The sequence below is a fragment of the Mercenaria mercenaria genome, chromosome 12, assembly GCF_021730395.1.
Source record: "Mercenaria mercenaria strain notata chromosome 12, MADL_Memer_1, whole genome shotgun sequence".
Taxonomy (NCBI): domain Eukaryota; kingdom Metazoa; phylum Mollusca; class Bivalvia; order Venerida; family Veneridae; genus Mercenaria; species Mercenaria mercenaria.
In genome coordinates, this window is record NC_069372.1 from 35,142,178 (window position 1) to 35,169,709 (window position 27,532).

At 35.7% G+C, this 27,532-nt stretch overlaps 1 protein-coding gene across 1 annotated transcript; it reads right to left on the reverse strand.

Moving 5' to 3' along the window:
- Window positions 1-316: 316 nt before the first annotated feature.
- LOC123533072 (sphingomyelin phosphodiesterase-like) lies at window positions 317-20,284 on the reverse strand. The gene is made up of 13 exons (XM_045314689.2): window positions 19,522-20,284; window positions 12,789-12,953; window positions 12,074-12,197; window positions 10,682-10,788; window positions 9,914-10,083; window positions 9,360-9,470; window positions 8,860-8,940; window positions 7,264-7,351; window positions 6,460-6,542; window positions 5,920-6,112; window positions 5,393-5,482; window positions 4,617-4,711; window positions 317-3,685 (listed from the first exon to the last, which is right to left on the reverse strand). The coding sequence occupies exons 1-13, from the start codon at window positions 19,963-19,965 to the stop codon at window positions 3,565-3,567; spliced, it is 1,872 nt and encodes a 623-aa protein (XP_045170624.2). The 5' UTR covers window positions 19,966-20,284; the 3' UTR covers window positions 317-3,564.
- Between the last annotated feature and the right edge of the window lie 7,248 nt (window positions 20,285-27,532).

The following is a 27,532-nucleotide window of genomic DNA, read 5'->3' on the forward strand; positions in this document are numbered from 1 at the left end:
TATCACCCCTATTAATGTTCTTGTAACAAATGCGCAGGCTGCATAGGACAAGAAGTCCTGAACGACAATATGCAATGTCAGAATCAACATTAAATGGTGTCGCTAGAAAACGCAACAAGCTTGTGCAAGATATCCGTTCAGATAGCGCGCTAGGAAACGGATTTTCCTTCATACTTTACAGCGTGAATGGCGCAATAAGCTTGCAGCTGTACAAAGCATAAAAGGTACAGAAACTTAACGGCTTCCGTCCCTGGATATGTCAAAGTTTACAGAAGTTAGATATTAAAATATATAAAAAAAGAAACAACAACAAATGTTTGAAAGTAACTGTTTATTCGATCAGTCATGTTAATACATTATAAATACTTCAAGGAATTACGTGTTTTGTTCTATATTATAGAGAGCATTTAAACAATGACAGAGTCATTTGTAAAGTGAAATCGGTCTTAAATAATTAGTAGATAATATAGAACAATATAAATACATAAGTATAGAGACAAAGATAAATACAAAGACAGTCATAGTCAAAAACGTAAACCGGACTGATTCAGCAAGTATGATACACAAAATACACAGAATCAAAACTTCCGCGTCGAGTAATCAGTAAAATAATAGAACGATCATTAATCAAAATAATGACGAAAAATCAGATATATCAATTATTCTAACACGACCAGCAAATAACCTACATACATGTAGAGCAAAATCTATCTATTCTGCAATAACCCACGCGCGTGCAATGATGTCATCCGATCCAGGTGCGTAGCTCGGTCGTAAAAAGTAGTTACCATTTTTTCTAACACTGTTGATACTAGTATGTCGTGTTAGAATCGAAATAAAAAGTTCCCAAGTGTGATTTATCGTAGAATAACCGGAGTTTTTCGTTCTTATGCGAGACAAAAAATCACTCAGGCCTACGGCCTTCGTAATATATTCTTACGCGTAAGAACTCAAAACACGGGTTATTCTACGATAAACCACGTTTGGGAACTTGTTATTTCTTAACTAGAGGCCAATTATACTGAAAGGTAACCTTTTCGATTTTCGTCATATGAAATAATTCGAGGATTTCGAACATTCCAGGTTAAGCTTATTCGGAGAAGCTTTTAATAACGTCAGAAATTGTCAACGATGAAAAGTGACGTCGACGGCCACGTCATGGACTATTTGTTCTTAATTCGTCGATACCGTGATAAGTAGTATTCAATGATCATAACACAGCGTACAAATGAAAACACGGGTCTGTGTGGCAGTGTAGTTGAGGTCACTGACTTCAAGTCACTTGCCCCTCACCGTAGTGGGGTTGAAACCTCGCTTGGGGTTGTAGAATTCTTTCATGCGAGGAAGCCATCCACTGGAAGCAGAATGTCTGTGATTCTACCCCACTGCCCGATCGTGCCTGAAATTATACCCGGGCACCTGGGGTCTTAAGCAAGAAAAGGTGGAAAAGTCTTAGTACTTGCATATGAATTGTGTCGGTGTGACTCTAAACTAAGCAAAAACAACAACAACAACAACAACAACAAAAGAAAACAAGAAAGAAAAAATTCGACCGAACTCCTGCTTAACAAAATGTTGATAATTATATTTATCACAAGTGAACATGTTGTTCTGTAACTACCCTTGTGAATTTTAGAATTTCATTGAGAAAAAAAAATCGGAATGACTTGGATCTAGATATCAAGTTTTCAGAACAGCTAACTCAGTTATGAAGAACTTTCGACATATACGTGCACAAATATACTATATATCGTGAACACTACAACAGAACATGTAAAACAAGATATAAATAATAATATATAAAACTACTACTACTGTACGCTTCCGGGATGTATGTAATATATTCCTGAGTCAGAAATTAAAACTCGGCTGCGTTGTTTCATTTCAAGTTTAGGTTTTCAAATTAAGGCATGTAATATTCATGTGATGACAATACTGATAAGCATAATGAAGCCGTAGGGTCGAATATTATATTTAAGGCTATTGGCCCTATCTCCTATATCGTCCTATAGATGCATTATTCCATTGTGTGACTCTATATATGTTAACTAATATTAGATTAATAAATCTCAACACATCAAAGCAGAAGCATAGTGGTCCAGTGGTAACTATGACTTTCCAGTTGTGTCAAAATTAAAGAAAAACACAGAGTAGTAATAAAAATGTACCTGGAGGGGCTACAGTTTTATACTTACAGGTACAAAAAACGTACAAACACTAAATGTACCTGTAAGTTTAAGGTTTATGAGTATATCATCAAGACACAGAAATATTTGATAAACGAACAACATCTTTACCAACAATCTACCTGCCCATTACATGCTCTGCCCTTCTTTCCCGTACTATGGATACTTAACCCCTTTAAAAATGAATGTCATTTGTAAAGAAATAAAAGTAAACAATTACTGAAAACAAAGTTCCACCTAGGTTTAGAAAGTTTCATCACTGGAACATTATTGCAAATGTATGCATCAAAACGAAGACATGTAAGAATTCTTTGAAAATGGTGAGTTTTTTAAGGCATTGAACTGTCAGAAAGTTTGAACGCTTTATGCAATCCTTTTCCGGAATTCAATGTATATATCAGTATATCGACAATTTTTGTAGGGTAATACCCATGTTTTATAAGCTGTTCAATTTTCATGTGAAACAACCCTTTCTTTCCATGCTTTGGTGTTGTTTATTTTTTTCCCCAAAATGTAAAGCTAAGCGTTAAATCAAAATTTTAATTTTGTTTTCTCCAAGTGATACGCACTGTCTGTGTACAAAACCAAGGACCGTGATTTCGATCCCTCGCTCCTGCAACTAAATTAACTAATATTTTGATAAGAACCCCGTGTATGGGAGCTTTAAAGAATTGGAGGCGTCTTATGTAACTTGCATTGTCCTCCAACTAAAATTCACTTACATTCTAACGCTTAAACATCAGCGATATAGAACTACACGATAGATCCATCCATGCAGTCGCCATCGCTACCAGGAATAGTACATGCACACTTGAACAATTTCTTGCATTATAATAATTAATTACATATCTATGATATTTTGTTTATTAATTTTACAGCTCTTCTGTCGCACATTTAGCACCCTCTGACTATATAATACAAATTTATATCGTCACGTACAGACAAATCTCGCCGATACGGTCCTGCCAAAGCAACCCATGACACGTGCATACTAAAAACGATACATCAAATTAATATCTACTAATATATATTTCTGTAACCCGTGATTTCTTGGTTGTAACTAGTAAAACAGTTCGAACCAGACGGTGTGTTGTCCGCAACGCGCTGAACATTCAGCAGAACTTCGTACCACCAACCGCACTACTTTTACAAATGGTAAAGCAGTGCTTGTATTACGCAATTCACATTGTAATGACATCATCACTGTCAAGCATTTTCAATGTTTAACAAAGACACGACACACTAAATTGCTGACTAAATTTCAAATCATGACTAATTAGCTAATGAATTATTCGTATAATTTGTAAATAGAATCTATATATGGGAAGTATTGCACTACATATCACTTTTATATTTAGATATATCACATGATATGTTTCTATAAATCTTTACAAATGTCAGGGTCGCCGTTACGTCCAGATTTCAGACCACATAGAAAACTCTTCTTGCAGTCTCCAGTGCACGTGCTGCACGTGTTCGGTGCTGATTTAGAACTGTGTCTGAAATAGAATCATTTATTAACTCAAAAAATAAACGAATTTGAGTCGATCAAACATGCCAAACATGCAGAGCTAAAAATCATTTCCGTAATTATTACATAAATTCATTTTTGGCATCATTTTAAGAGTTCTCTTTAAGAAATTTCAACATCACATTTTTAAGTTTGATGCATAGTTTCTATTTTACAGGACAATAATCCGTGAACTATTCCATTTGTTGCAGTAGTCAAAATAATGAACTGATTTATAGAGGGAAAACATACGCAAGCATGACCATTGTGTGACAGGAATGACTATTCAGCTATATTCTTTTTAAATCTCTCTTTATCATAATTTTTACCACCTGTCCAGGACAAGATGAAAATATATTTGAGCGTTTTTTGCATTATGCATTAAAGCGTAACATTTTTTTATCTCTACACATTTACATGTATTCATGCACCAAACCGTTGAAGTATTTTGTTTAATCCCACACTGTTCATTTTATTATAGCACTAAATTAGTTTAATCATATTTTATTGCTTTCTTCAATACAAATTTACAAGACATGCATACAAAAGTCGAACTAAATTTAAGAATATTATAAATGCATGAATATACAGATTACCTATAAAAGCAAAAGGGTTGGGCCACAAGTTTTAACAACATTAGCGGGCTGGCCCTTCCCAGAACTTGCACTAAATTCAAGGTAAAAGCCTACCCATTCCTATGTTGTTTTTATTTTCATAATCCTCTTATATAAGTTTTATTCATTAAAAGCGGAAGTTACGCCAGCAGGTTCTTTTAATTCTGATTTTTAATGCACTTTGCTCCAAAAACAACTGGTTCAGCCGTCGGATGAATCTGTGCTTTTCAGTGCATTACTGTTAAAAAATACAATTCAGACTGGGAGCAAGGCCGGCCTCCAATACGCAATATTTAAAATTCTTACCTGCAAAATGTCTGGAATAAAGTGTCGTCTGCTTTCATTCTGTATATAAGATCACTCCAGTCTTTTGGAAATAATGACGTCATTTTATACGCATCCTTAAAGAAATGTTACATTTTGTTTGGAAATAAGCAATACAACGTTGAATGACAATCGGCCAAACGTCACAAACTGTTTATTAGACATTAAATTAGACAATTATGTTAACCAGCTAATTTCTAAATGCATACAAATGTTTTTAAATTATCATTAAATCTATATAGCAAATCATTGCCATTATTAATCGTTTTCAAGAAGATCATGTGCAGCTGTTCAAACACCTTATATTACAATATGCGCGTTTTCCATGGCAATCATACACGTATTACGGCCCTATATTGAATAAATAAAACTAGTCTGAGAGGCAATAATTTAAGTTTCTAGAAATCGATTTAACAACTGAATCTGAGTCTTTCGGGATATGTTGTTGCCTCGGGATTCTCCAGATGTAATAACACGGAAGAAAAAAAACTGCGTAATCCCTTCTTATTTTAGGGATGATGGAAAAAAAATGTTTACATAATTGTTTTCTTGTAATTTTAGAAAAAAAAGTATGCAAAATGCAGCTTCATGTTATTTTGTTTATGATATACCCGAATTGATTGGGTTCTAGCTGAAACATCGCAGCAGGATATCCAAATTCTCAACAAACAGAGCATGAAAATTGAAAGGAAATCAAAATTGTCGACTTAATATCAAGTGTCTTCAATTCCAGAAAAGGCTTGAATATCATAACATACTTTAGCACTGTATTCCTTTTGCCAGACGACCTCTCCATAAATGTTTGCACGAGTAATATTTAAAAAGTAGTTTGTATAATCCTGTACTCTCTGAAAACAGAAAAAAAGACAACGCTGACCATAAAGATTAAACATTGGACAGAAGGTGAGATAAGCGGAAGCAAAAACATTTTCTGACTAACCAGGGGTCCTGGGTTCGAGGTCCAAGTAAAATTACAAACATTGGGATTAGCCTTGTGTACGGTTGTTTTACATCAAGCTTAAGAACCAGGAAAACTTCTGGAATTGAAGTTTTTCTGTATCATGCACTTTCTTCCAACTAAAATAACTACCAGTCTTCTGGGGGACATGTCCATATGGGTTTCTGTTAGCGACCAGAAATAAGCTTGCAAACAAAACACAAAGAGATGTATTTTATGCCGTGCACTCACCGTTAACATAATATTAAACAACTCTCTACGAAACTTGCATTTTACTAAATAAATACCTTACTTTACTGAACTCTAAAATGTTAAATAAGGACGTACCCATGAGGAGCCAGCGTAGTTACCATCAATTTCGTAGATTCTGAACCCTGGGTTTAAGTTCGAGTACGTAGTTATACTTCCAGGCATGTAGGCAACACCTAGAGGGCGCTCTGACGTCTTTTCATCATAAAACATTTCGTAAGTCATCGCATGGGTGTGTCCGAAGAACTGCTCGGCTATTGTGTTTTCATACCTAAAAACCGGGGGGAAATCAAAACCGTACTTATCGTTTTGTAAAACAAAACATAAAACATGTACATATATCACGGAAGTCTGGGATGTCATTGTTGGAGGATTGCATTTCATTGGTTAGATACTGGGATGGTAATTGCAAATGAAGTATGATTACATTCGTTCGTCATATATTGTAATATAATGCTTTTCGGCTGACTTAGTGAGAGTTTCATGTCCGATCACATTGCGACATTTGATAAATGCTGGGACGTGTCGCATAGATTGCAAAGATTAAAACTTTTAATGCGATATGTCACATGGTGTAATGCCGGATACCAAGAAACTACTTTATCTAACCATCAATACCTGTTCATTATTTTGTAGTAATTCCAACTCCATGGCTTCAGGCAGCAGCTACATCCGGGGTATATATGACCAATTACATGAACCTGAAATAAGTAATGAATACAGACTTAAACACATGGGTGTCCAACCACCGCACTGGAATATTCTCAAACAATCATCTACTGTACCGATAAGGAGAAGTAGCACTGTGTTGGAGTTTAATCGGTGTCAGGCTTAAATCGCCTTCTAAAACTCACACAGACCTTTATTTAAGGTAAAGTAAGGCTGCACGTGGAAAAATCGTGTGATGTCTGACAGTATTTTTCTGTAAATGCGTAGAACACAAACTAACTCCCGCTTTACAATGCTGCCGTTCGGTACGAAGAATATAACGGATATATTACTAACTGGAACGGAACTAATACAGCATAATCTACTTGGCAAAATACATACTGGGTGTATTACGTTGAACATACCCGTGGCTAACTAAAACGTCGTGTTGAGAACATTCGGGATTTTCAGAAGAGAAAAGTTGGAGAAGCACCGCAAAACATAATTCTAAGTGAATGTTTAGCGTGGGCAAGTTTCTGAGGAATAAATAATCCTGCTCTGTGGTGCTACAACTTTCCATACTTTTGGCACTTTTGTCTTTTTGATAATGATTTTAATGACCTGTTTACATTAAAATGCTCTTTAGCAACGAAATTTTCTTTGTAAATCTGAAATGTGTTGAAACATACGTGAAACCTTTTATTTATTTATTTTTTTTTTTTACTTTTCTCTTTGTATTTATCAAAAGCTACGCTACAAAACCCCCTACCATACCTTGTCGCCCGCGTTTTCTGCGTCTTGAAGCTCGGAAATGAACCACTGCAACATTCCGGCTGGGTCCGTGTTGTTGATATATAACCACCTAGAAATAAAAGGGGAATAAGAAAACAGTTTTGAAACTGAACGTTTATTTTGTATTTTACTTGGAACCGTTCAATATTTGCAAAAAAAATCGTAAATTTAATTTTCTCCCTATAACGTACATATTAAATATTCAAGATAATTGTCAAGTAATCAAACTCCCTCGGCATTTTGCATGTACTTAGTAATGAACCGATGTCCCCTAGGCATAGCCGTAACTTAAAGGTCCATTACTAAGGGAAAGTGAGTTGGCAATTTTTTTCATAGCCAGTGCATAGACTTCTTCAAGACACTAAATAATGAAGATTGGCAGGTCAAAATTTACAGAAGGTCTTTGGAACTCAAAGAAATGTATGTGTATTATGTTGAAATTTCAATGAATCGACAGAATGACCCCCCAGGTCTTTTTAACTTTCTTCATACTTCATAGAAAAATAATTGTACATATACTGCGATTTATTTCGAATTTCTACATACCAACTTTCATTTTCCAATAAAATGAAATAGTTTCTGTGCTTTTTAAAAGAAATTAAAATGTTCACTTTCGTTAGTATTGGACCTTTAAAGAAAAGCAACAGAGAATTGAAAATATCAGCTTCAAGAATACAACACGCTCTGTCAGCATTCCTCTGTTTTGAAATCTTGTTTTCTTTTAAATATAATTATGTTTAATTCAAACGTTACCATTAACCATTTTGTACCAAAGAATGATTTAATATTTAGACATGGTTATATACAGACAGACGATTCTTTGACCCCGCGCAAACTTTTGACCCCACAAAAAACCTTTTTATACGAAAATAAAACAGTAGATAAAAGGGGAAAGGTCAATTTGAGCATTTAGATTAAATGGTAAGAATTTGATGCACGTCTATTGTCGAAAAGAGGAAGAACGTTATGTGTAGTTTAAGTAGGTCGCCCCAACCCACCAATCCCTCCCCACTTTGCCCTCCCAAACTTTGAAATCGCTTCCATATAAACGAATGTCAAAACTATTTAGATAATTAAATATTCAAATATTTAAAAAAAAATAGAAATACCATTATATCATTTAAAACAAAATTACTGTCACACTTACTCTCTCTCAAAATAATGCCCCCCCCCCCACCCCACCCCCAATCCCCAGATTAAAACTGACCACATTATGTAAATTATTACTTCAGATAATATTCAAAGATACTTTTCATCACTGCATAACACAACATAGACATTTCAACTGAATATGCGACTGACATGCTGTAATAATGGTGCAACATGTAACACAACATTATAAAAAGACATCCCATATATGCATATGATAGCATATTTTATACACGGCTCGTGCGATTTCAGACTTACGATTCAAACAGTACTCCATATACGTGCCGCCATTTCGACTTGCGCTCAATGAACTGCATTTGTATACATCAATTTCTCCTCTAATAAAACTATTTATGTATTTTATCATGTTGTTGGACAGTTTTCTGACGTTTAAAATCAACATTACTTAGCTGAAGATTCACCACTTACCAGTTTCCATGGTTACACATGTTCATATTGAGGGAGATAATTCGCAGGCCAAGAAAGGGTTTCGTTGAATAATAACCAGCCCTGTTAAACAGACGTACATTTGAACAGTTATAAACAAAAATACAATGGGGATTGAAAACAAGTCATACAATGATTTTTTATGTAGTCAATATAACAAAAACCTAATCAAAAATGACTGATTTTCAAAAACAGACGCAACAAACACTATAGCTCTATGAGTATAAGCATGAATTTGTTTGATGCGGGAAATCTGTCACTACACAAAATTAAGAGCAGAAGATGAAGGTTTTTCTGAAAACTCGAAAAGTAAAATACATCGAATGATTTAACCCAATTTTAAATAAAAAGCTTTCCTACATAACACGTCTTTCAATATGTCATCATTAACCGAAGTTAGGAAGAAAATTTGACTTAAAACATGGTAAACTGGAATATAGAGAAAATGTACGACTTATCCCTATAAGATATTTGTAGCTTACTTTTTAATGGTTGTTTCTGTCTGTGAGGGAAGCCAGTTTAACCAGCTCTTTGCTGCAGCATTATAAAGCCATGTTTCACTATTGTTACCAGTTACATACGGTGGAGGAAAACTGAAAATACAAGTAAGTACCTTTCCATATTCTTTACAGATCTCTATCTATTCAATTGTTTTAAGTAAGCTAAATTTACTTGTATTCCATTGTTCTTTTCATGACACTTCCATTTTCCATTTTCAGACATGCTAATCACAAGTAACAACTGTATGTACTAGTATCTAAGTTTATTTTTGGTCACCAACAGACTCCTCCAGACGACATTTATTCATTTTAGCTTCAGAATACTGCTACAGAGGACACTGTACATTAATTTCAGAAGCTTCCTCGTTTCTGTAACGTGCAATATGTATATCACCTATTAAACTCTTTATAAATCCTAAAGTTGTTGATACTGAATTAGAGGAGCGGTGGATCGAACTCACGATCCCTGGTTTCGTAGTCGGATACGTTTCCACTCGACCACTGCGTCGGCGCCCCAAGTAACAATTAAAACTTACCTATCTACAGGTGCACTTTCGTGGTTACCCAGGGCGTTGAACACAAGTTTGTCTGGAAGGTAGGTTTTCATGTATTTTGTGAACACGTCCAAAGCGGAAGTTTGGTCCGATCTTGACTGGTTCCAGACATTGTGAGCCGGGATATCTCCAGTGAAAATGACATAATCAAACTGCAATAAGTAAAATCTATTAGAATGTCATCTTTCATTTCTCTGTGGATTACTGAAATGTATCTTTGTCATAAAAGAAGTAAAAATGATAACAAGCATGGCCTCAGATATACCGTTCCGATACTCTACAAAATGAGCTTCCGGGCCTCTCACATTTTCTAACGAATTATGAACCAAGTGCGAAACTGTGACGTTGATGTTCTATGATCGTTTTAACAATTTTATGTTCACATTTTTAATAACGATCTAGAATAGTATTTTATTACAGTAACTTTTCAGATTTTAAAGTAACTGTTCCTTCTATGGCCACCAGTTTATGTATTGCATATTATGTTCCAGAAGCTTCCCTTTCTTTAGCGTGCAAATCCGTGATATTTATTTGACTTACACGGTGAAAACAAATACAAAAATGTAATAGAAACAGTTTAAAAAATGAACCAGGCTACAAAAGCAAACTAGTATTTGGTATCATTCTTTAATTTATAGCATTTGACAGAACAGGAATAATACAAAATAAAACAATGTGTTTTTTTTCTGTTTGAATCAAAATTGACTAAGGTATATATGAACAACGGAATGAACGATTTAAACTTCTTACTTCGTCTTGTATGGACTGTAGGTACTGGAACAAACTGTCAACCATCACAGGAGCACTGTCACAATTTCTGTAGTCTCCATATTTACCAGCTCCAGCTACGCCCACAGCTGTAAAATAAAACGTAACTAACCAAATCATTAACTGAACACGGCTAATTCATTTGAGCCGCGCCATGAGAAAACCAATATAGTGCATTTGCGACCAGCATGGATCCAGAACAGCCAGCGCATCCGCGCAGTCTGGTCAGGATCCATGATGTTCGCTAACAGCTTCTCTAATTGCAATAGGCTTTGAAAGCGAACAGCATGGATCGTGACCAGACTGCGCGGATGCGCAGGTTGGTCTGAATCCATGCTGGTCGCATATGCACTATGTTGGTTTTCTCGTGGTGCGGCTCATTAATAGTCTCTATATTACACCTGGTGTGGCAAAGCAATATATAACTCACAAAAACATTACTGGCGTACGATTACTATTTCTGCAGTTTCCATATTTATCTGCTGCAGCTGTGCCGAAACATGAACGTGAAGCGAAAACAAAGGGAAATAACCATCGACTAATAAACTGTCATGATTTGAGAAAGTTATATCACTTGAATAATGAATATTAGTATATATGTTTCGAATTCACTTACTGCAGTAGTCAGTGCCCAGCACCGCTATAATAAATACGTATTTTTACATGACCCCCCTATATAAATTAACGTTCATAGTTTGTGCAATAATTATTATACTGGTCCATATTCAACACATGTTTACTGGGCTAATAAGAAATTTGAAGATAAAACTGTGAAAACTAGAGCTGTTACAGGAGTGACGAGTGACTAATTATACCCCCACAATAGGGTTTTTCAAAGAAGTAAGCCAATGTCGAAGTCGAACTTGTCCAATATTTGACGATATTACACCTGTGTATAAAAATGATCGAAATCTGTCAATCCTGCAAAAAAGTTCTACTGTTCTGGGTTAATGTGACCTTGACCTTTGACCTACTGACCTCAAAATCTAAAGGGGTCATCTGCTGGTCATGATCAACCTCGGTATTAAGTTTCGTGATCCTAGGCCCAAGCGTTCTACATTTATCGTCCGGAAACAGTTTAACTATTCCGGGTCACTGTGACCTTGACCTTTGACCTACTGACCTTAAAATCGATAGGGGTCATCTGCTGGTCATGACCAATATATACCACTATACATCCCCCCAAACTTTGTTTTGTAGGGGTATAATTAAATTCTGATGCCTTATAATAAATCACTCACTGAAAAGCTTTCCAGTCAATTGTCCAGAAACTATTGATCCTAAGGCCTTCGAACCTCGGGTAACAGTTCTGACAGTTGACCAGCACATTACTCAATACGTGTGTAATAATTAGAAATGTATCAAATATATTACATGGCGGCCCGTCGTTTGCTCTACAGCACAGAGGTTCTCCGCATACAGCGTTTGTTCCTTCCTTATAATCACGATCCATGTGAAAGTCTGTGAGATGTAAAATACGCATCGTTGGAGAACCAGGCTGAAATGGACAAAATCGATGGACTTCTGTCGCAAAAAGATAACAATACTATATCTGACTGTCAGAATTCGGTAATAAGACCCCTCCTTTTAGACAGAAGTACTATATAGTAATCACTTGATGTTCGTACGTCTGTTCTTCTGTCTGTTGTCCGTATCCGGACACCTTCTTGTCCATGGTATAACTATCAAAGTGTTTAAGGATTTGTTAAAAAAAACGCATAAAATACAGGAACTATAACTTCAAGGTTTTTACAAAATTATCTCCCTTTATTAAATTTAGGTGTGCGAAGCATGAAAACTGCTACCAACACAGGTAAAGTGCAGTGTACAAAACAAAATCTACCTTGCTGACTTCCTGAATTGTCTTGCTTAATTAAATTCACTTATAAAAAATGTCTCGAGAACAGCTGAAAAAACCTTCGGTAACACTGGCGGTTTGGTTTGCCCGGAAAATCGGTAATTTACATTCGGTTACATCGGAGGTACCACTGGTGGTTTGACTGCCCTACCGAAAGATCGGTAATTTACCTTAAGTAACCCCGGAGGGACAAGTGATAGCTTAGCCTACCTAGAGAATTCGATTATTTACCTTCGGTAACACCGGAGGGACTACTGGTGGTTTAGGAACATCAGGTAGTGTAACATTCCACATTGCATACGGGTTGTATGGTGCTCCACAGTCAGCGCTCAGTATGTAACTGCATACTTCCTTCGGGGTATAGGCCAGCCGCAACACCACTCCAAATAGTTCAGCCTATAAAGACAAAAAAAATAAAAGATTAATATCAAAATACATTTTAACCAATTTTCACAAGCTGTTAAAATATGTTTGAAATATTATACACTGATACACTGCCTTGTTATCAATATAGATACATTATGTTAATATAAGAAAACTGGACCCAACTATCTCAAATACGACTTGTTTTGCGTACCCCCATGACATACAAATAATTTTGTTTGGGTCTTTAGGGGAATTGCCAACATTTATGAATAAAGTTGTTGATACACAAAATCTTTCTTGCGAATTTCCAAAATCCAAGATGGCCGCAAAAGGTGCATTTCAACATTTCTGAACAAGTTTATATTCCTCACTACTAGTGGTATGTTAAAAGACGTAGAAAAACACTTTTTTTCTGGACTATTTTCATGTTTTCTGAAATAGTTTGCCTCATTGGAACTAAATTCACCATTATACCTATTTTCGTTTCCGTTATTTATGATTTTTTTACCAAGTTGTCCTTACAATCATCTATTTGTATCAAACAGATCATCAGTCAATCATAACGATATGATTTGGTTTGTTCATATTATTTCAAATGACAACGGCTTGTACAAGGGTGGGGGTGGGGTGGGGGGAGGGGGCGGGTAGTAATTGCAACAACAAAAAATGAGCGCATATGAGCCTATGAATAACTGAGAGCAATACATTTTTTTTGTATCTTTTATTTAAGAAATACAATAATAATTTAGTTGTTTAAACAATTACCTTTTTTTCAAAGTTGCTAGGCAGAAAGTGTTACGGTCATTCTGGAGGTCAATCAATAAAAATGTGCTTTGAAGGTCAGCGAATAAAAAGATATGTTTTTTTTTAAAATATCAAAATATGACTTCATCCAATAAAAAGGTACATCACATGCATTATGAATGCATACATTTGACTACGGACTTTACGGTATTTTGCATAAAAATCGCATATTAGAGTATGTGTGTTTTTCTTTCTTACAAATGCAAGTGCTGAAATGATGCAAAAGCTAAAGATAAACCATGAACAAGAAAAATAAGTCTAAAATAGCATGTATTTTTAATGATATGATGAATGATGTATTAATCTAATCTTGGCGTGTTTTTGGGTCAGCATATCAGTTAAACAGTTTTATAATTTTTATAAAACTGGTTAACTGATACGCTGACTCCAAAACACGCAGATTAGGATTTTATCGTATATAATGTAGAGATAGACCCTAAAATTTTCAATGATAGTTATACATTAAATAAAGTTTAGAAATTTATTTCCAAGTCCTTCAAATAACCAAAAATGATTTCACAAATATGAAGTTTATGATAGTTTTGTTAATATCAATAACAGAAGTTTTAATTTTTAATTTAAAGTTGTGATCCACAAAGAATGACAACTCTTGCCTTTGGGCTAGTACTTATAAGCAGAGATATCTATTAGTTTACTTCCCTTGCAATTACACAATTGAGTGGAAAATGAAAACTGTTTTAGACACAATATCATACTTTTTTGCACAACAAAAACATTTAGGATTTATTCATATGTGTTTGATTTACCCCTCAAAACATGGTTCCTATGATTTTGTCAACTTACTTATGGTAAAAAGTTAACTTTTAAGATACCAATAATAAAATGAAGTACCAGTAAGTAACTAATAGTGCAGATAATACAGTTTTGCTTGTATCAAAATGTCGCAATAGAAGCACTTTTGTAATACAGAACACCTGGTAGGATTAGTAAAGGTACAATTATATTGATCTCTATTTCCTATGCCTATATAATGCATGTAATATTAACACAAATTAAAGTATGTCAATCTTCGCATTTTGTAGAAATCAGTTTAAATGATAATTTTAACTGAACAATAATTTAAGTGTTTCCGATGAGTTTTCCCGCGAATCTTCATCATCTTCGGCAGATATATGTTAAATATTGTCGTTCTAGTCCGTAAGCAAGGACGATTCGTAGGACACCTAATCCATGTAATCGGAAGCGCTTTTATTTGATTTAATTAACCCTTACCCTGCCAGATTTCTATCATGAACTCGTACACGCAGGTATAAGTGGCTCTCTTCTCTCCGTGATATCGGATTATCTTTCAAACCGACGTCAACGCATTGTTCTTCCTGGCACGTTATCTTCTTGGGTGTCTGTGAGAGCAGGTGTTCCTCAAGGATCCATCTTGGGTCCTCTTCTCTTTCTTGTGTTTATAAATGATATTGTTGTTGAGATTGATTCATCAGTTAACTTATTTGCTGACGATACTAGTCTGTACATTGTCGTTGATAAACCAAATGTGGCTGCCAATGTTCTTCAAAGTGACATTCACAAAATTTTATCCTGGGCGGAAAAATGGTTAGTAACATTCAACCCTTCAAAATCGGAGTCTGTCCTTATCTCCCGTAAAATCAGCCAACAACAACACCCTGCCCTGTTTATGTATGGTCAGCAGATTCTCGAGGTAGCTGAACATAAACATCTTGGTATCTTCCTTTCAAATGATTGCAGTTGGCATTCCCATATCTACTACATCACGAGTAAGGCATGGAAGAGTGTCAATATTATGCGTTAACTAAAGTTCTCTCTTGATCGTAGATCACTGGAGGTCATATATACCTCTTTTATAAGGCCAATTCTTGAATACGCTGATGTTGTCTGGAGTAATTGTACTTTATATGAAATGGACCAACTTGACAAAATTCAGAATGAATGCGCACTCATCTCGACTGGAGCTACAAAACTTGTCTCTTTAGAAAACTTAAAGAACGAAACAAAATGGGAATCCCTTGCAGAAAGAAGGTATAAGCATAAACTCATTCTTTTCTATAAAATGGTTAATAATCAGACACCCGACTACCTCTCTTCTCTTGTTCCCCACTCAAATGAGCCTCGATATAACCTTAGAAACTCGGAAGATGTCCGCGGAGTTCAAGCTCGTACCACACTTTATTTTAATTCATTTTTACCTTCGGTAATTCGGGACTGGAATTTACTGCCTCTAAATGTTCGACAATCTGCATCACTTTCTTCATTTAAAAGTTACCTGAACAAAGACAAAAACAAAGTCCCATCCTACTACTATGTAGGTACTAGAAGACTACAGGTCCTTCACACACGTCTTCGTACAAAATGTAGTTCTCTCAACTATCATCTGTTTCTGAAAAACGTATCCCCTACACCTTTGTGCAACTGTGGTGAAATTGAGACAAACTTTCACTTTTTCTTCGACTGCAGGTTTTATAATGACATTCGTACAATTCTGCTTGGCAGTCTTCAAAATTTTAATATTAACCTGGATACACTATTATTTGGGGACCCAGCTCTTTCAGATCAAGATAATTCTCTCATTTTTACATTAGTACAATCTTATATATCAAGCAGCAAGAGATTTCTCAACTGATTCAAACCTATCCAACTCACCGGAAATGAGGCATTGCTTTTCCCTTCCTCTTTTTCTTCCCTTCTTTCCTTTCCACTTTCAGTCACTTTCATACATTTTGCAAAGAATTTCTTTCGTTAGAGTTCTGGTCATGTTCATTTTTTTTTTCAATCAGATATTCCATATTTCGTTAATCTTAAAGCTCAGGGCAGTAGAAATAATAAAATACAAATACCAGACATAGGAGAAGAACTCTATAAGACATTGTCTTTCGTTCTAATCCTGTCCATACAAATGTAATATATGCTTATATAACTATATGTACATATATATGGAATAAATATGTTTAAACTATCATGAACTTGTCCGTCTTTCAATCAAGGATATAACCATTAATTGTTAAAAGGGGTGTTTACCAAAAGATACTGACTGAAAGGCGAACAGTGCAGATCATGATCAGACGACTGCACGGATGTGCAGGCTGATCATGATCTACACTGGTCGCAACGGCAGTATCAGTCGTGTCCAGCATGATAAGAGTTAAGGACGTATGCTAGAATTTGGTGCGAAAATTTTTCCAATAACAGAATTTCTTCAAACTTTGGATATTGAAGGACAATCATCTAAGAAACAAAAGAATGCAATAAAAATCATATGTCACCGGTATCTGCCCTTGAAAACGGCATTTCCCCCAAAAATGACGTTTTCAAGGGCAGATAACTCTTTTTCGAATCCGGTGACCTATGATTTTTATTGCATTTTTTTGTTTCTTAGATGATTGTCCTTCAATATCCAAAGTTTAAAGAAATTCTGTCATTGGGAAAATTTTCGCCCATCTCATATACAGGGAATTCTAGCATACGCCTTTAAGTGCTTCCGATGAGGCTTCCTCCGAACACTTACCGTTTTCCTATGTTAGTAAGCAGGATCTGTAGGAAACCTAATCAGAAACGATTGATCTGATTTTATTCAATTCCACGAATACCTAAATCGCTTACCTAGAACAACATTAACATCCCATTGAAGAATTCAAAAATATGTTTGGGGGATGGTTTTAAGTACATGCTTTTTGCCTGAGTAATATCTGAATGAAACCGGCAGACGATATTAAGTTCAAAATAATTTTCTGCGGGCCTAGTATCTATAGACAGAAATGCAATGTGTAATAGCATATTTATTTAATTAATTTGACGTAATATATTTGAAGCAATATAGGTCTAGATGTGTCATTAAAGTAAGCCAAAATATTTAGATAAAAAGCTGTGGTAAAAATATTGCTTTCTCGGTATAATTACTTCCATCTATGACATCACATGTGACTTACAACAGACTAAATATGGAAATCTGGACACCATATTTGGCAGCATATGTTTGCCACTAACACGGACACTGACATGTGGGTGATACCCCATAGAATATGCCTTTAGACACCACCTGTTGAGATGTCTATACTCGCTACTTGGATACTATACCACATTCGCTCATAATTTGTGTGGCAGGTAGAAAGTGGCACACTGACTCAATCGTGAGGGTCAGGTCACTGAAACCCAAACGTGCGAACATTGCTGTGTTTGTTGTTATGGTTCGCAGGATGTATATAATATGGAACGCCGCAGCTGTCTTATGTTCGGAAATTTCATGTTATTATGTCAGAGTGTGGTGTTAACTTGTCAAGACAGTGTCTTATTATGTTAAAACATTTTGTTATCATGTCAAAGTGTGATGTTAATTTGTCAAAAAATTATTTTATTATGTTAACTAATCATGTTACCTTCTCAATGTGTGGTGTTTACTTATCAAACAGTGTCTTATTATGTAATCATGCCATGTTATCAGGTTAACCTGCCTAAATAGTGTCTTATTATGTCAAAAAGCTATGTTATCCTGTCAAAGTACAGTGTGATCTAGTCAACAGAGCGTGCTATTATCTTAAAAATCTAGACAAGATCAAATGATACTTTAAAAAGGACTAAGTAAGTTTAATTGCTTTGATCTGCAAGGGGATATCTAAGGTGTGCAAGGGAATGAGTAAGTGTAAGGTGTGAAAGGGAATGAGGAAAGGAAACACTATGGTGTGCAAGGGAATAGGTAAGGTGTTCAATGGAATAAGTATGGCATACAAGGGAATAAGTAAGGTGTGCAAGGGACTAAGTATGGTGTACAATGGAATAAGTATGGTGTACAAGGGAATGAGTAAGGTGTGCAAGGGAATAAGTATGGTGTACAATGGAATAAGTATGGTGTACAAGGGAATGAGTAAGGTGTGTAAGGGACTTAGTATGGTGTACAATGGAATAAGTATGGTGTGCAAGGGAATGAGTAAGGTGTGCAAGGGAATAAGTATGGTGTACAATGGAATAAGTATGGTGTACAAGGGAATGAGTAAGGTGTGCAAGGAAATAAGTATGGTGTGCAAGGGAATGAGTAAGTGTAAGGTGTGAAAGGGAATAAGCAAAGGAAACACTATGGTGTGCAAGGGAATAAGTAAAGGTGTGCAATGGAATAAATATGGTGTACAAGGGAATAAGTAAGTGTGAGGTGTGCAAGGGGATAAATAATGTGTTAAAAGAAATAACTAAGGTGTGCAAGGGAATAAGGATGGTGTGCAAGGGAAAAATAAGGTACGCAAGGGAATAAAGTATTTCAGTGGAGCATTTGAAATGTAACATAACTTTATGTAGTTCTCGTATAATAGCTTGTTTTAAAACGAAAACTGTCCTAATAGGACAAAGCACATGTATCACATGTATGCTTTGTAACATATTCAACATACGAATACACGAATTAACTTTCCGAATTCAGACCTTCTCATATTTTTCCTGAAAATTTGTGTACAACGACAACAACAACAATAAAACAAAAACAAAGAACGAAAAGCTCTACCCTTTAATAAAAAATATACACTGCATCAAATCCTTACCAGAACATGTGAATGATCTTTCAAATCGGTTTACCCTCTTTCGTTTACTATTATTTCTTTGGAAAAAATCAGTTTGCGGGGGTGGTTAGAGGGGCGGCAAAACATATACTGCTCCCACTCTCAAACATTGGGAGAATCCCTCTTTCTCTGCTCTTATGAACGATTGTAATTACATCGTAGTTTAGATTTTACAGCGGATGCTATCACCGGTGGAAACACCAGAAGCTTCTGAAACACAGAGCAAAACAAACTTAGATTAATAATGTCAATATAAGCTGACCTACCTTAAATTCTTGTACCACAGCTTGACAGACCCGTTCATCTTCTATCTTCAGATCTATGCACGCCTTAGTCGAGAATTCCACCACATCCTCCTGCGTTTTTCCTTTATCCACCAGAGAGCTAAGTTCGTTAACGAACAGTACACATATATCACAATCTATCGCACTAACACTCACTATAGATCCACACTCTCTTTTTCTGTCTTTCCTAGCTGCCCTCAGTTCATTCTGATGTTTTCGAGCGAAGCTAGCAAGTTCCGTTTGTCTGTAAAACTCGGTAACGTCGTCCACCCTTTGTTCTTTTACTTTTGTATTAATGTCGATGACCTGTCTTGATACACTAGGACTGGCCTCTGACCTCGTGTACAGAAACCCCGCCGACGCGAGAACTGTTAAAATCGTTGCTAAAGATACCGCCATAACTGACTGTGTAAATGTAAAGTTCATTTCAACCAAAGTCTGACGAGCAATGTATGATATGACACACTCAAAATTTCACTTTGTAAACTTCCTCAGTCGCCTATAAAGTTTACATACAACGTTGTTGAGTATTTCACTATCGGATGTTTGATCATACGACGTGATAATCAAAACCGCTATCTATATTGTAAACATAATCTGTTAAGATCTATAAAATTCGGTGAAAGGTTGATCATATATTTAAATAAATATAACACAATAAATAGTTTCCACAACCCTAAATGAAAATATGCTAATAAACATTACACTTATCACCGGTTATTTACTACAAAAAAACAACATATCTCCAGCTTAACATGCTGTATTATATAAGGATGTTATTTACTGTTACTAAATAGGACAACATTTATGAAACTACGTTTTATTATGCATCTTAACTCAACCACTCATTCAAGCGTGGAAATCATTGGTTTAAACTACACTGAATAAGTGTCTTTACTTAACTTTTTAAACTAGTACTTTTTGAAAAAAATCAGTACATTTTTCTTACATTTCAAAATATGCCATCATATGATTTTATTCACTGGACCTCAACACATTCTGAATCTGAAAAAAAAAAAATTAGAATTTAATGTCTTTAATTTATGAACGAGCGATAACGTTAATTAAACGGTAGGAAAATTTGAGTCATACCTGACCATAATCTAGTACATAGTCTATAGGCATATTTTCGTCACTTTTTCCTTTTTGAAAATGGTATTTGCTTGTTTTTTAGACATAAAAACGGTAGAAAAAATACCATTTCGTTCTCTTGTTTTCTTGAAATCTTGCTATATTCACAGCATTTTGTCGTAAGAGAGTGAAAAAAGGAGCATAACAAACAAAATTGAGCCGCCCCACGTGAAAACCAACATAGTGCGTTTGCGACCAGGATCCGCGCAGTCTGGTCAGGATCCATGCTGTTCGCTAATGGTTTCTCTAATTGCAATAGGCTTTGAAAACGAACAGCATGGATCCTGACCAGACTGCGCAGATGCGCAGGCTGGTCTGGATCCATGCTGGTCGCAATCGCACTATGTTGGTTTTCTCATGGCGTGGCTCAAAATGTAGTCTAATTTCACATTCGATAGGTGTTCTTTTTAAAATTGATCCCAATACTTGAAAATGGATCTCATTTCCATAAATCTTAATTTAATGTTCGGTTGTGAAAAGGCAATGCATAAATATTGTCACATTCACTCCCATCATTATATACGTAGATTAATGCTCTCGCTCTCGTGGGCATGGGATAAAATCGGAACACTGTTATGTTGATAAAACATCCGTCATTTATCTCCCTTGCACAGTTTTGTTTGTTTTTTAAATTTAGTTACACTGTCTTCGTTCAATATATGTTTACTAGACTCAGAATTAATGTCAAAATTTTGAAAATTAAACAGAAAATTAATTTCTGATTTCGTGTTGAATGGCCCTACGACTCCATGCATTGTATCAGATACGGACGGCAACTTGGGTTGTACCACTGACCTTCCATACATCAATGGGACGACTCCCTACATTTAAATGGTGATGGTTACGTAATTTCAATTCATTATTATAGGTCATATGGCGACTTTACAGCTTTAATGGTGGAGGAAGACCCCAGGTGCCCCTCCGTGCATTATTTCATCACGAGCGGGTACCTGGGTAGAACCACCGACCTTCCGTAAGCCAGCTGGATGGCTTCCTCACATGAAAAATGCAACTCCCCAAGTAAGGCTCGAACCCACATCGATGAGGGGCAAGTGATTTGAAGTCAGCGACCTTAACCACTCGGCCACGGAGGTCCCCCAGGTGATTTTAAGTCAGCGGTCTTAAACACTCAAACCTAGAGGAAGATTGGTCTATTCAAGAGGTACAAATGTCAATTTTTGTCAAATTTTGTGAACTTGGCCAGGGTATTAGCCTGATAGTTTTGCGTCATTCAAACGCGGAAGAAAATCAAAGCACTGAGAAGACTGATGTTGGCGGCTGTTGATAGCACCTGACAGGATTGGGGTGGTTTGATAAATATGTTAGTATTGGAAGAGTAATTAGCTTTAAGAAATTCTATTTCATGTTTAGGCTACCGAGTGTTTTTTAAGTTATGTTAAGTTATGGGGCATAATACAAAATAAAAGAACAGAATTTTACAATTATGGTAGGGCGACAATTAGGTCATTAAAAAAGCTGAACCCAGACCCAATTTTTAACAAGGCTAGTGAATATACCAAAATGTTCGTAAAGGTCTGAAGTTTATCAGGCTGCCGGCATAAACTGGCATAAATGGTGACGATCTGAGAAATCAAAGATGGCTTCCAAGATGGCCTCCACAAAAGAAATGATAACTACAAGGCCTAACTAAACTAAAGGAACCAGCGTGGGAGCCATCTGGTCTAGTCGCGTAATGGCTGCCAGGTATTTGAACACTAATTTTTCAATTGGCATGGCAACAGAGGTCTAAATTGAAGCTAGTTTCTGTTTAAATTTCATTGTGGATGTATTTTTGACATTTTGGTAGGAAAAATGGGAGAGCAGGTTGTATTTGGCGAAGTGAAGCTCAATTTTAGTATGAGTAGTACTTCCAGGTCCCAGCAGTGTGATTTTGATGTCAGTTTACAGTAAGCAAATGTGACCAGAGAAATCTCTCTTAGAAGATACATGACCCCTACTTATCTCTTCATTTTATATCAGTTTTATCATAACTCTTTAGAATGAGGTAAGGATTTGTTCTCTGAAATGGGTCTAGCTATGTTTGGTAGCTCTTTATAAAAGGTCAGTTTTATATAGAATATATAGGGAAAACTATTTAGGTAATTGTGACCACAATGTTTAAATATACCATCATGTAGAGATAGTACCTAAGTTTTTCAAATCATAGGTTTGAAGTTAAAAAGCTTTGAAATGAAGAAAAATGTCCATATATTTCTCAAAAACAGAAATATAGACAATATTTTAACCAGAATTGCGGAGTTATGAGCATTTAATATTTTCATGTTAACGAAAATTTTGTGATCAAGGAAATGTAACTCTTCTTGAACATGGAGAGCATAAACATCAAAGGGACATAATATAGTCAATATTTTCTAATTGGGTGCATTTGATTTAACATTCAACTTTGATCTGGATTGCTAAATACTGATCCATGATACTGTGTGCTAAAAATTTAGAACATCTGGAACAGTCTATTAACAGCAAAGCTATGCTTTAGCAGAATCTAAATTAAGTAGCTCTAACTGGGACTCGAACCCAGGACCTCTCACACCTAAGGCAGACACTCTACCACTTCCCTATAACAGCAGTAGCTAATAGCTAGGCAGTTTAATTGCTGGATTACATTGCGTGAACTGGAGCAATAAACGGTGAACTCCGGATTATCGGCGTATTCGCTTTGTTACCTGACGGCAGTTTTTGTGTAAAGAAAAAATATAATCTAATGCTGCCAACGTCATAATCGGTCAAATCTGCCCAAATTTCTCTGACGTGTTGTTCAGAGTATGAACTTACTAACTGGTAGTACCAGTGAAATATTACTTACACTGAATCTTTTATATTTGCCCTTTTTGCAGCTGTCGAACGGCAAAGACGGTGAGTTTTGTCCAAATATAAGTAATTATTTTACCAGTTTTGAGAGGATTTCAATTGATGGGAAATTACAGTTACAAACTAAATACCTTTCTGCAACAAATGGAGTCATTAGCATTCACTGTCAATCAGTATTATGACTAAGATCGACTGTCATTCATTCATTTCAAAGTTTCATAGACAGAGTCCGTTGTTTACATTTTTATCGTAACCGGTGCACTTGTAAAAATCACTTTAGTTTGAAAAATCAAAGTATGCGAAGAGCTATGGTACGGTCTCTACATCATGTCTACATTTCCATATAAATTTTAATTATTTTTCTGTTTAATATTTTAGTACGATATGTCAGATTTTATGAGTATCTTTTTGACATAAATTGCCTAAAATTATTGTGCAGTCAAAAGGTCAAATAATAATAATAAAACTCAAATATCGGATAGATAAAAGTATATATTTAGCATAGGATTTCACGACAATTTTCAGATTTCAAAAGTATTTATGCAAAAACGTTCATTTTCGGTGAGCAGTACTCATAGTACTGTGAATGCTACTCAGTGAGCAGAACTAACAGTACCGTGAATGCTACTCAGTGAGCAGAACTCACAGTACCGTGAATGCTGCTCAGTGAGCAGTACTCACAGATCCGTGAATACTACTCAGTGAGCAGTACTCACAGGCCGTGAGCACTACTCACAGAACTGTGAACACTACTCAGTGAGCAGAACTCATGGTAATGTTAACACTACTCAGTGAGCAGTGCTCAGAGTACCATGAACACTACTCATTGAGCAGTAGTCACAGTACCGTGAACACTACTCAGTGAGCAGTGCTCACAGTACCGTGAATACTACTCAGTGAGCAATTCTCACAGTATCGTGAATACTACTCAGTGAGTAGTACTCATGGTAATGTGAACACTACTGAGTGAGCAGTACTTACAGTTCCGTGAACACTATTCAGTAAGCAGAACTCACAGTACTTTGATCACTACCCTGTGAGCAATACTGAAGGTACAGTACCGTGAACACTTCCCACAAAGTAGTTCTCAAAGTGCCGTGAAAACTACTATATGTTCAGTGTTCTGTGAAAAGTACTCAGAGCTGTGATCACTCCACACTGATCATTAGCAAAAACCCCAGCACAACTAGAGTCCTTCCCACTGAACATTTCTCACCACACTAACACAAGGGACACCGTTGTAAAAAAAAAATGTGACCGTGGGACCACATACACGCATCACAGGACCGATGCCCCTTTCTCTAACGAAAAAATGGGCGACAATTTTGTCAACCTACCATATCCCCTTTTGGGATAGGTTATCCGTCAACTATTAAACAAGGTGTTTGAAGAAATAGTTTATATGTGGCATCTTTCTTATGTTTAAGCAGGGTAATAGTGTCAATTTGTTTTCAGTTTTGACATTTAAAACCGAATATGATTATATATTTTTTTTGGAAAATATAACGATGTTTCTTTTTTCAACTCTTGTAAAACTGATTTATTAGACTTTTAATTATTTCAGTTACATCGTCGAAACGTTTTAAAAACGTTTTATAATGTTCTATCAAGATGCATATATTTCAAGTTGTGCAAATATATACCAAATCTTTGCTCGAGGCAATATGCGCACAATAACTGAATGGCATTGAAAACCTGTCTATGGATAATACGACATTATCTGTGTCCATGGTAACAGATATAACTAGATAACTAATTGTACTAATATACAGAATTTAAAACAATTACCGTAAACGAACCAAATGAGCCGTGCCATGAGAAAACCAACATAGTGGTTTTGCGACCAGCATGGATCCAGACCAGCCTGCGCATCCGCGCAGTCTGGTCAGGATCCATGCTGTTCGTTAACAGTTTCTCCAATTCCAATAGGCTTTAAAAGCGAACAGCATGGATCCTGACCAGACTGCGCGGATGCGCAGGCTGGTCTGGATCCATGCTGGTCGCAAACCCACTATGATGGTTTTCTCGTGGCGCGGCCCAAATATGTAGCTATTCTGATGTTCTGACATCATAATGGATAAATATTCCTTAATATCCTTGGTGGAATACAAAACATAAAATAGAACTAGAAACTGACCAAAAAATTTGTTTCTCATACCTGCATAACTATAGGAAGAAAATTAGACACATGGAGGAATATGTTTCAACTTCTTCAAGTACTCTCGAAATGCACATATTAAGTCACATTAGAATAAGAACCTTTAACAACAGTTCAATGATTGTCATTCTTTGTAACAGATAATCTTTTTCTTTGTGTCATTCTTTGAATTCTTTCAAAAGTATTTATAAGTTCTAATTTCAAAACTACAGATAAGTTATAATGAATGGGTAAAATTTGTTTTATTTTAGCAGGAATTTGACCATTTGACAAAATATTGTTGTTATTTTTTTACCTTTAAATGTAACAATTTAATTGTTTTACAATTCATGAAAGGTGTTTTGCAATAATTCTACAAAACAATGCACGCTAGCAGTTTATTTCATCAAAAGTGAATGAAGAAAGCCATATACAGTGAACTTGCCTATTCCGAACCAGTCTGAAAATTGACTCATTTCCAAGTTTTTAAGCAGCCATCGCGCATACGTCAAGAAAAACCATAAGCTATGTTTTGGTTTTATATCTAATACATTAAACCAATAATAAATTGCTGGTAAATGTTCAAGTTATTCTTACATAATACATATTTACAACATTGTCCAAATGCTATATTTTTTCTTATGTGGAAATTTGACGAATGTAAACAAAAATGTCAGATTCAAAGAGCACTTGCGTTCTAGTTTTTTAATGAAATGAAACGGAAGGGAGATTAAAAAGAAGGAAATTTTATGCTCTTTCCAGTCATGTATCCCACATCAAAAACAATTTGTCCATTGAGATGCCTAAAGAGGAAATATAGATGGCATACATTGTTCCTATTCCGAATCACACTTTTCAGTTCTGTTCATGGCTGCAACGTATGTTTAAAGATGCAGAAAAATATCGGATCAATGTGTCCAAATATATTTATGTATGTTTTTACCCTGGCCAGAATGTTAAAGAAAAGACGGAGAAATTATTATACAATGTGACTATTAATTCACATAAAGGACAGACTGCCACAATTCTGTTTTAAAACAGAATATTTCAATAATTGCCAAGAAGGATGTCATCCCTATCGTTTAGATCATTTAATTGGCCTTAAATGCGATTAATCTTTTCCGACAAAAATAATTTCATTTTCGATTCAAGAGGGTAGTTTTTTGTTGTGTGATATTTATAAGAAAACCATTTCAGTCATTTGTGGTGATTCGGAATAGGCGAGTATAACAGTTTAAGCACAGTACCATCTGATCAATTACAGAATCTGTTACAAACAAATGTATTTGTTTTCGATTTCTTTTCACATTATTTTAATCGTGACATATTTGTTCACATTTAAATGAAAGTTATATTTAAAATATAAACTTGACGAAGTAAAACGATAAAAAATTAAAAACTGGTTATGAATGGGCAAGTTTGCTGTATATTTTTTTAAAAGCACCTTTTTAATTTTATGGCGGCCATATTGGACGTCATCTTGGATTTCTCAGCTCGCCACAATTTATGCTAATTTATGCCGGAACTTTCAGAATCAACAAACTTTTACGAACATTTCGGTATATAACATGCCTTGTTAAAAATTGGATCCTAGAGACTTTCTTGGCCGAAGTCATCCTGAATAGCTACATATTTGGGCCGCGCCACGAGAAAACCATCATAGTGGGTTTGCGACCAGCATGGATCCAGACCAGCCTGCGCATCCGCGCAGTCTGGTCAGGATCCATGCTGTTCGCTTTTAAAGCCTATTGGAATTGGAGAAACTGTTAACGAACAGCATGGATTCTGACCAGACTGCGCGGATACGCAAGTTTTTAAGGTTCTGAGTCAAGTTATTGAGCGGAAACGATTTTCAATGTTCAGGTGCCCTTGGCCTTTGACTCACTGACCAATAAA